The sequence below is a fragment of the Aulonocara stuartgranti genome, assembly GCF_965226115.1.
Source record: "Aulonocara stuartgranti genome assembly, chromosome: 3".
NCBI classification, from domain to species: Eukaryota; Metazoa; Chordata; class Actinopteri; order Cichliformes; family Cichlidae; genus Aulonocara; species Aulonocara stuartgranti.
The window spans coordinates 6,698,080-6,709,008 of record NC_138941.1 but is presented as its reverse complement, the minus strand read 5'-3'; the positions used below and the strand labels follow the sequence as shown (position 1 = coordinate 6,709,008).

The window sequence follows — 10,929 nt, the reverse complement described above, 5'->3', positions numbered from 1 at the left end:
AACACTGATGATTATATTTGAAGAATTATTCCTGATGGCAGCAAAGTTTGAATGGAGCTCTCTGTCTGTGCTGATTTGTCGCCCTCTGGAGGTCAAAGCACAAACTGCATGATGTCACTGTAACCACCACAGTGACAGGAAGTGTTTTTATGACTGAAACACTGAAATGATGCTAACGGCTGTCGTTAGGCTCACTGACAGCAGTGCTGATGTGTTCATGTCAAACACTGGCTCAGGTCAGACTCCTTCATCCTTCTCCAGCGTGAGGCCGCCCTCAGACCTACAGGAGCTCTGACCTTTGACCTCCTGACCCTAACCATTTTAGTCTTGTTGCATCTTTAAATGCAAATCCATCCAAACTGTAGCCGAGCAAAAGAAGCTGGAAGTTGTTCTATGAATGATGTTGTCGAAGGAGCTTGGAAAGAAAAGCAAATAAGTACAAATAAGTAACTGAAGACACGTGTGGTCTGCAGATGTCGATGTACATGGATGTACATGGAGTTTAATGTGCAAAATGAACTTAGTGTGCAAAGTGACCTGATGTGCAAACTGCAGTTTGAGGTCGGTCAGCTGTTCAGGAGTCTGATAGCAGTGGGGAAGATGGAGTTGTTGAGTCTGGATGTTCTACATTTCACACTTCTGAACCTTCGTCTCGAGGGCAGAGGTGTGTCTCTCCTCTGGACTCTGTGATGGTAGCTGCTCTGCAGAGAGGGCAGCGGGGTCCTGATGATCTTCTCCACAGTTGTTATCACTCTCTGCAGGCGTTTGCGGTTTGCAGTAGTGCTGCCGTACCATGCAGTGATGCAGCTGTCAGGCTGCTCTCCACAGTGCAGCTGTAGAACCTGCTGAGGATCTTGGCCAACATACCAAATTTCCTCAGCCTCCTCAGGAAATACAGCAGCTGCTGAGCCTTCTTGACCAGCTGTGTGAGTTTGAGTCCCTCACTGACTCAAACTCCTTCAGTGACACTTGCAGCCTTGCAGATTAGTTTGCTGATCCTGATGCATCTCTGGAGCTGATGCTGTCCCCCAGCAGACAACAACAACATAGATGCTCTCACTAGTCCACTTTACCCTCTAATCACATCTCTGACATCTGCAGGTTGCTCCATAGAGACTCTTGTGCAATGCCAGGTGTTTGTGTTTGTGTTTGTCTGTAGGTACACATTAGATATGACCATAGACGCACACACACAAGTGAACACAGCAGCACAGATGGTTTCCACCTGCTTCCCTCTTTCTTCACACAACTGTGAGGATGATGAAGAGGTTTCAGGACGAGGTGGTCAGCAAGCACAGGATAAAGCATGGCCATGAAACTCTCTCGTGCAGCAGATGTTTAATCAGACTCAGCTTTAGGCTTCTTTTCCCACCTGGCAGCAAAGTAACAGCTTCACTAATGTGAACAGTCACAATGTTAAACGTTTCTATATCTTCATATATTTTTATCTGTTGATGCTGCAGAATAAAGTCTGTTAACAGAGTGCAGGATGTGTAGAGCAGGTCCAGCTCTCCCTTTACTGTGTCCACTTTCATCAGCCCCTGTGAAGTGACACAGAGTGCATGTGTGTCTGTCAGCTGTTGTTTGTTGTGAAGGATGGAACAAATGAACACACACTTTTAGAGAAATCTGAAAAAGCAACACGTGCTTGGGCTCCTTCTGTGCTCGTCTTCATTAATGCTGATCTTTCTTTCCTGTTTGTTCTTTGGCACAAGCTTCAGTCTTTTCTCCCAGGGCTCCTTCACACTTAGAAACACACCTACATTCATTTATACACAAACATCATGAAACAAAGGCTTTGTAAAAGAGGACATGAGATCCTCTCTGAACAGCACATTCATATCAAACACAGGACTGAACAGGATATACTGAGTCTGTGCTGTTTTCATTGTTACTTGCTGAGTATTTTTCCAGTGTTTGAAATGTGACTCAAGTCTGATTCTTCTACTGTGTGTGAACTCTAAGCAGCTGCATTAAACAGCTGCAGAGAGATAATACCATACAGCTTATGACAAAATTTGATCCGAAGTGATTGATGGCCCTAATCACGACCTTTTGACCTCCCCCCCCCCCTCCCCCCCCCGGAAGTGTGTAATGAGCGTGACGAATCGCATCCGGAGAAGGGGGGGTGAACCCCGGAAGCGCGCCATCTGTTGCTAAGCGTGTCGAATTGCATCCTGAGAAGGGAGGGGGAAACCTCCGGAAGCGCGCCATCTGTTGCTAAGCGTGTCGAATTGCATCCTGAGAAGGGAGGGGGGAAACCTCCGGAAGAGCGCCATCTGTTGTTGGGAAAAAAAGTTTTTAGTGGGAGGGACTGCAGCGGGGGAGGAGAATAAAAAGCAGAGAGGAGGAGTCCGTCACAATTTCTAAGTCACAGACACACAAGATGGATTTCCTTCTGCAGCCCAGCAGCGCTCCTGTTTACTTGGACGGCGAAGAAATCTGCTCTCCCTCCGAACCCTCGAGCATGGGGGGCAGCAGCAGCGAGTGGTCCTCGTCGATTATCAGCGATACGCCCGTCTCTGTCTACAGTAGCAGATCCGAAGCAACCGCCACTCCGCGGAAAGAAGGAAGAAGTAAGAGCGTCTTCATGTTCCGCAGCCAAATTCCAGCACCGAGAAACTTGCGGGGAGAATGGACTCTGCCTGCTGAGGGTTGTGGAAAGTGGGGTTACATATTCAAATATGAGTCAGGGGAGCTCTGGCTTTATCAGCTTAACGAAGGCGAGAGCTTGACGGAATTGAGCAGCATTGTGAAGCTGACTCCCGGTGACTGGGCCGTGCTGAAGCTGCTGGTTGCGATGGTTATCGGAGAGACAAACGAGGATTTTCCCATTCCTGAAGAGGAAGATGTTGCCGCTAAAAGACGCCGGAGAGAGGTAGATTCTCCTTCCCCTCCTCCTCCTTCTCCTTTCGGCTCCGATGATGAAGAAGAAGAAGAGCATGATGCTGCTGATGATGAGAATGATGAAAAAGATCCTCCTTCCCCTCCTTCTGTCTCCTCTGATGAAAAAGAGGATACTGACCCTGCTGTTGAGAATGATGAGGATAAAGAAAAGACCCCCTCTGTAGAGGATGTTTCCTCCCCTGATGAATCAGCTGTTGAATCAGCTGATGATGATGATGATCATCCTCTCTACACAGTTACAGAAGAAGAAGATGATGAGCCCCTGGATGAAAAACTTCCAGAAGACGACGATGTTCCCCCAGCTCCAGAAATAAAAGAGGAGAAAGCAGCCCCTGAGAATAAAGAAAACATTCCCCCAGCTCCAGAAATAAAAGAGGAGAAAGCAGCCGCTGAGAATAAAGAAAACATTCCCCCGGCTCCAGAAAAAGCTACGGAAGAAGAAATAGAAGCTATTCCCCCGGGGGAACGGGGGCATACGCTTCAATGATGAGCAACTGATCAAGACTAAAACAATCTTGTCAACCGTCTGGTCTTCAGGAACCACAGCCACGGGGAGATGGAGAATGAGAGCCAGCCTGCATTCGACGGATGAGTCTGATGCGCCTGACATTTTTGTCATGGAGAAATTCAACCCCGACTGCGGATTATTTCGCAGCATGATGGTTTTACCAGCCAAAGAGTGGGTCGTAAGAATGCTGCAAGTGAGGAAGGATATTACAATTCTTTTTCAAACTTGCCGCTGCTGGAGGGATGCTGTAGGAGTAAGGAAATGTCTCAGCTTTTGAAAATCCCCGCCCCTCCCGGACCACGCCCCCCTTCCTTCTGTTTTAAAAAAGGAAGCCCGATCAAAAAGCCTTTTTTAGCTCAGAGAGAGATGGACTCTGCACCCCTGCTTCGCGATGAGGAGACCAGCTCCACCGATTGTTTTTCTGACGAGGGCGAACTGGTACCCGACACTCCCGGCTACTACGGGCCTCTGAAGCGACAGCGGCGGCAGCGGCAGCAGCAGCATGCCGACGAGATGGACGGCTGGGCGTCTTCTTTATTCATCGACACTGTGAAAACGGCTGTGTATCATCTGGTCAACTTGGTGATAAACAAGCACCGCACCGACGAATGTAACGGCTGTAAGATAGATCATCCCAGCCAGAGACAACACGAGTGCCTGCAAATTCTGGAGGATGATTTTTATTCCGACAACTATTATAACATCAGAAAGAAACTGCTCACCCCTCGCTTTGTCCCTTCCATTCAACGTATGCTGATTGCCCGCAACATCAAGACTGAGGACGTTAAAGTTGGGATGGTTGCGGAGACTCTGCTTCATGAGCTGAAATCGGTGAGGAAAGTCTTTGACGCCATCACAGACGCTTATGACAATTTGGTGGGGCAAGACGTGGTCAAAATCGGGGAACTCCGTTTGGTTACGGAGTTTTACAAAGGTTGCTGATTCTTATCCTGCATGCTTCCTATATTTAACCTTGTTTTTTAATCATGTATTCTGTTTCTTTTTAAAAAACAAAAAAACAAAAAACTACCTCGTTTTTTAATCCTGCTTTATTTTAATCATGTATTCTGTTTCTTTAAAAAAAAAAAAAAACTACCTCGTTTTTTAATCCTGCTTTATTTTAATCATGTATTCTGTTTTTTAAAATCCTACCTCATTTTTTAATCGTGTATGCTTTAAAAAAAAAAGTATCCTGTTTGTTTGTAACCTTTTAGCATGTTTTTAAAAAAAGGAAAAAAAAGAAAGAGTTTTTTTGTAACCGTTTGACTCTATAAGTGTGTTTTATCTCAGGGTTTTGAATAAAAGTGTATTCCTGTTTTTTTCGCATGTTAAACCTTCTGGTTTTGAATAAAAAAAAAAAAGAGTTTTTGTATTCTATAAGTGTGTTTTATCTCAGGGTTTTGAATAAAAGTGTATTCCTGTTTTTTGCATGTTAAACCCTCTGGTTTTGAATAAAAAAAGAGTTTTTGTAACTTAATTCCTGTTTGATTCTATAAGTGTGTTTTATCTCAGGGTTTTGAATAAAAATGTATTCCTGTTTTTTTTGTAACTTACTTGTATTCCTGTTTGATTCTATAAGTGTGTTTTATCTCAGGGTTTTTGAATAAAAATGTATTCCTGTTTTTTTGCATGTTAAACCCTCTGGTTTTGAATAAAAAATATTTAAAAAGCATTCATCTCTGGTTTTTGAATAATGTATTCCTGTTTTCTGCACATTAAGCCCTCTGGTTTCGAAAAAAAAACAAAAAAAACATTCATCTCTGGTTTTTGAATAAAATAATAAAAGCCGACTCCTGCGACGTTATAACGCAGACGGGCTTTTTATCAGAAGACGAGATGGCCGAGAAAAGTGAGATGAAAAAAGTGTATTACGACCCGCATCACCCCGGTAGTTTCGGAGGAGTAAATAGACTCCGACGTGCTTTAGAAGATGAAACTGGTAAAAAAGTTGATATCCGCAAGGTGCAGAATTTTTTATCCGAGCAGGACGCCTATACTCTACACAAGCCGGCGCGAGTAAGATTTAAGAGAAATAGAGTGTTTGTGACCAAACCCCTGAAGCAGCTTCAGGCCGACCTGTGCGACATGAGACACCTGTCTGAATACAACGACAGATTCAATTATTTATTAACCGTCATAGACGTATTTTCAGAAAAGGCTTACGCCCGCCCCCTGAAAAAGAAGACGGGTTCGGAAGTGACTGAAGCTTTCGAATCTGTGTTGAGAGAGAGTGAAATACCGGAAAATTTACAGACCGATGCGGGAAAAGAGTTTTTCAACAAGAGTTTTCAAGCTCTGATGAAAAATCACAGCATCTCCCATTTTGCTACCGCCAGCGACCTAAAGGCCTCGGTGGTGGAGAGATTTAACCGCACCCTGAAAACGAGGATGTGGAGATATTTCACCGCGCACAATACCAGACGCTATCTGGAGGTGTTGCCCGACCTGTTAGAAGGATATAACCGCAGTTATCACAGCAGCATTAAAATGGCACCTGCCGAGGTGCGCCCCGAGAACGCGGATCAGGTGTTTCGCAACTTGTATGGAAAGACACCCGCCCGTCCTAAAATAAAGTTGAAATTTAAGAGGGGGGATCTGGTGAGAATATCCAAATTGAGAGGAGTATTTGATAAAAAATACGAACAGAGTTTCACGGACGAAATCTTTACTGTGATCCGGGTCCTTCACCGATCGCCACCCGTGTATAAGCTAGAAGATTACGACGGCGAGTCTATCGAAGGGTCGTTTTATGAGCCCGAGCTGCAGAAAGTGAAACTGACCGAGGACAAAGCGTTTCATGTGGAGAAGATTTTAAAGCGGCGCACAGTCAGAGGGGAAAAACAGGTTTTTGTCAAGTGGAAAAACTGGCCGGATAAATTCAACAGCTGGGTGAAAGCCTCGGAAGTGGTAGGCGTATAAAAAAAGAGACCCCTCGCATCATTCGGCTCATTTTTTAAAATTCATCATGGAGTCCGAAGGGTTTTACGTGACCCTGCCTTCCAACGCCAGCAAGGACTTATTTAAAGATAACACCAGCGGCTGCTACACGGTGGATCTGGCCAAACCCCTCGAGCTGACCGGAGAATGGAGCGTGGGCTTATGCGAATTCATTTATCCGCGCACATGGTACAATCTACCGCCGGACGCCTCCTACTTGGAGCTGATGCGGACGACGGAGGAAGATCAGCCCCTGGTGATTTTAAAATTCGGCAGGGGAGGTCATTACGGACGCGTTAAAGATCTATTGGATCACCTGGTGCCGGCGATCCAAAAGTACGACCCCTCCTTCGAGGCCTCTTTCAACAACATCACCAAACGTCTGGATGTCAAAGGAGTCGGGAGCCATAAAATAAAGGTCTTCCCTCCTCTGGCTTACATGCTGGGATTGAAAACGAACGAGTGGTGGACTCTGTCGAAGCGCTCTACTCCGTATCCGTGCGATATGAACGCGGGCGTATATAACCTGTTTCTCTACACCGACATCGTTCAGTACCAGCCGGTCGGTGACAGTTACTCACCGTTGCTCAGCGTCCTTAACGTGAAAGGCGATTACGGAGACGTGATCAGCATCAGACATAATACGGTCCATTACTTGCGCGTATCTAAAAAATACATTAAAACCATACGCGTAGAAATTAAAACGGACCGCGACAGATTCGTGGATTTTGTTTACGGGAAAACGATAGTCAAGCTGCACTTTAAACCGGCTTGAGAATGGCGGCGCGTCTCCCACAGGACCCCCACCGTTTTGTGAGGTATTATGAGGGGCAGGTGGGAGGTTCCCTTCCGGGTTTTTACGGAGCGCCCGTGATGTACGGCAGAGGGATAGGATCCATCTTCTCCAGACTGTTTCGTTTCGTGTCTCCTCTCTTCAAATCCGGGTTCGCCGTAGCTAAACCTCACCTGAAAACGGCCGCAACCAATATCGCTACAGACGCTGTGAAAAGAGTGATGGGTAAGCTGACCGAGCCTCGCCAGGAGGGGGCGGGGGGTATGATGGTCCTCTCCCGCAGGAAGAGGAAACGCCCTCCGGGCGAGCGGATTAAAAATAAAAGCGCCGGAGTAAAAAGTAAATCAGTCAAGACCAGCGGTGGGAAGAGAAGGAAGCCCCAGAGGAGCTCGGACATATTTTAGAAGAAAATAAATAAATAAAAAATGTCTCTCTTACACAAGAAATCTGCCGAATGCACCCTTGCCGAACTGGATCTATTTTCGGCTCCCATGACCCAGCTATCCATAGAGGATAAAAAATATCAAGAATGTCAGCCCCTCTCTGCTTTGAACGACAACTCACCCATTGAATTTTTCATCCCCGGAGACGGGGAAAAGTATCTCGATCTGAACGACACCATGCTCCATCTGAGAGTGAAAATTACGGAAAAGGACGGGAGCAACATCCCACCCGATGCAGGGGTAGCCCTCATCAATTATCCTCTCAACACAATTTTCAGTCAGTGCGACGTTATTCTGGGGGATCGATTGATTTCGCAGTCCAGCGCCACCCATCCTTACAGAGCCATGATCGAGACGCTGCTCAACTTTTCAGAAGACACTCTAAAGAGTCAATTCAGCGCCGGTCTGTTTTACAAAGACACGGCCGGAGACATGGATTCTATAGTTATAAGCAACGGGCCGAACAAAGGGATAAAACAGAGAGCCGTTTTCACGGCCGAGTCGCGAGAAGTGGACCTGCTGGGTCCCCTCCACGCTGATATTTTCTTCTGCGAGAGGCTCCTGCTGAACTCTGTGGATTTGAGAATTAAATTGATACGCAACAGCGATGCCTTCAGTCTGATGGGAACTCGGGATTCGCAGTTTGCCCTGAAAATAACTTCGGCCTCTCTGTTTGTTAAAAAGGTCACGGTCTCGCCGGCCGTCAGGCTGGGGCACGTCGCGGCCCTGATGAAAGGAAACGCCCTCTATCCTCTTTCGCGCGTTTCTGTGAAAACCTACTCCATCCCTGAAAATTCCAGGATCTGCAACCAAGAGAATCTCTTTCTGGGAGCCATACCCAAATACGTGGTCCTGGGCATGGTTCATCACGACGCCTTCACCGGGAGGAGGGATCTGTCGCCTTTCAACTTTAGACACAACGATGTGGAGTATCTGGCGTTGTGTCAGGACGGCAGGCAGGTGCCCGCCAAAGCTTTCCAGCCACAGTTTGACCGCGGAAATTCGGTCAGGGAGTTTTATCACATGTTTTCCGCCACGGGGAGACACCTCAAAGATTTACCTCTGAGCATCGACTGCCGGGAATTTAACGAGGGGTACGCCCTGTTTGCCTTTAATCTGGAACCCAGCGAGGATGCTGACGCCCTGTCTCCCGTCTCCAACGGGAATTTGAGGCTGGAGATGAGATTCAGAGTTCCTCTGCCTCAGACCACCACTCTCATAGTGTACGCCTGCTACGACTCCATTTTGGAGATTGACTCTAAAAGACAGGTGCTGGTGGATTATTACTAAAAAAAAATATATATACATGGATAACCTTCAGCTGGAGCACATTCTACATCGCGCCTTGGGAGACGTTTTCTGCGGGGTTTGGGCCTCGGACCAGCTGGCCTTTTTGAGGCGCGACTTTAAACCCCCCGCCTACTTTATAGTAAACACTCACCCCTCGCACTTGAGGGGAGAACACTGGCTGGCTCTGACTCTGGAAAGGGACGGTTCCTCCACTTTTTTTGACTCTTACGGATTCCCTCCCGACTTTGCTCACTATCCCTCGGTCATCTCAGAGTTTCTGGAAGGCCGCTCTGACAAAATACTCTATCACGATCGTCAACTTCAGCACCCTATGTCTGTTGTTTGCGGACAACATTGCATTTTTTATCTATGTCACAAGGCTCAGGGGTTATCCGTCGGTAAAATACTTTCTCTGTACTATAACGATGTGTTTAAAAATGATGACATGGTGTCTGACTTTCTGAAAGGACGCTGCCCCTCTCGCTCTCGCAGAGGTCATCACGGGGCGTGCTCCTTACAAAAGTTTAAAGATGTGTGTATCGAATAAAGAAACGTAAACAAAAAAAAGTTTATTGCAGCGTTTTTTATTTCATTTGTAAAAAACAAAAAACATTTGATTTTACATAGAGATCCAGGTCGGGGAAAGCGTTATTTTGACCCGAGAAGGTTTTCTCCCCCTTCGCGCAGGTGTCTGTCCTCCCTCCTCCTCCACAGATTTAAGACGCGCATACTGGTCGCGAGCTCTACGGTTATGTATTGAGGATGAGGGAATGTTTGTTTCGACCAAAGTAGTTAAAAACGCGTTCCATCCTTTCGGTCGCGTTTGGTTTTTACTTTTAAAAGAGAGGGAGAGGTTTTTAAATAGATCGATCATGTGCGAACCCCGCACCGCATCCCCCTTGTAAACAAATTCACCCCTCTTTGTCCATCCTCCTCCACCCTCAGCTAATTTCTGCATAATGTAGCGGGCGTTTTTGCGATCTCGAGGGGGTAAGGATTTTAATACTTCTTCCATCATTTCATCATCCTCCTCTCTGGGCCGCTGCACCTGCACTTGTTGCTGCTGCTGCACTTGTTGCTGCACCTGCTGCTGCACTTGTTGCTGCACCTGCTGCTGCTGCGCCTCCTCGGGCGGGAGGTGGAAAGTCACCCTACTCTCCTCGTCCCGGCCCTGTTTAGAGAGTGTGAGATATCTCCGCAGCAGAGACTCGTATCTTTTGATTTTTTCATACGAATTTAGCCGCGGATCCTCCAGTATGGCTTTCATCTTTTCGTCCAAATCGTCTTTGGCAGTTTCTCTGACGGTAGGCTCGGTGGGTCGGGTCAGTTTTTTCAACTCGTGAGAGGGAACGAGAATCATTTTTTTAAACATCTCACCGTTTTTGAAATATTCCTCCCAGCAGGTTCCCCAGAATGGGTACGGCTGCGGACAACAGAGGGAAAAGAAACCCGCCCGTTTGTTTCTTTAAAACTTGACGTTTACGGTTTAAACTCGTTTTCTTGTCGGCCAGCAGCCTGATGATCTTTTTCTGGCGTTTCAGTTTTTGGTATTGAGAAGCGGAAAGAGGTATGTTTCCCTTTAAAAGATTTAAAGCTATCTCGCACAGCGCCTGGAGGAAATCCGGGGAGCTGTGAGCGAGAATGTCTTTGCGTTTCTGCGGCGACGCGTGGTACAGAGCTTGCAGTAAGACTGCGTTTCTTTTTATACGCTGAGACATGGCTACTTGGGTTTAGGCAGGTAAATGACGGGGTACTGCCCCGGAAGCAGACCGGCGCGCACTCTGTAGCGTTCTGGGCACGAGGGAGTGAGATCGAGGATTAAATACCCGTGGGGCTCCTCGGTGGCGTCTTTGAAACTGTCGGAGAAAAATGTTTTTTGCGAAGGGAAAATCTGACGGGCCAAAATCTCAATCTGCAGCTTGTCTCTGGGGTTTTTAAACAACACCATATAATTGGAGTTTAAGCTGATGGTGCGGCTGTATTTACCCTGATGGAAAACATTCTGGGTCAGCATCATGACCGAGACGTTTTTATGGTGGCGGTATTGAGTG

General features: G+C 46.8%; 2 protein-coding genes across 2 annotated transcripts in view; both read left to right on the top strand.

Annotated features, from left to right (window-relative positions):
• LOC309703011 (uncharacterized protein) overlaps positions 1-10,929 on the top strand; it is a gene marked incomplete at its 3' end in the record, with an annotated part of 348,344 nt that overhangs the window by 82,015 nt on the left and 255,400 nt on the right. The window lies entirely within an intron of this gene.
• LOC309703012 (uncharacterized protein F54H12.2-like) lies at positions 7,637-8,878 on the top strand (the record flags this gene model as incomplete). The annotated part of the gene is made up of 1 exon (XM_082527714.1): positions 7,637-8,878. The coding sequence occupies one exon, from the start codon at positions 7,637-7,639 to the stop codon at positions 8,876-8,878; it is 1,242 nt and encodes a 413-aa protein (XP_082383840.1).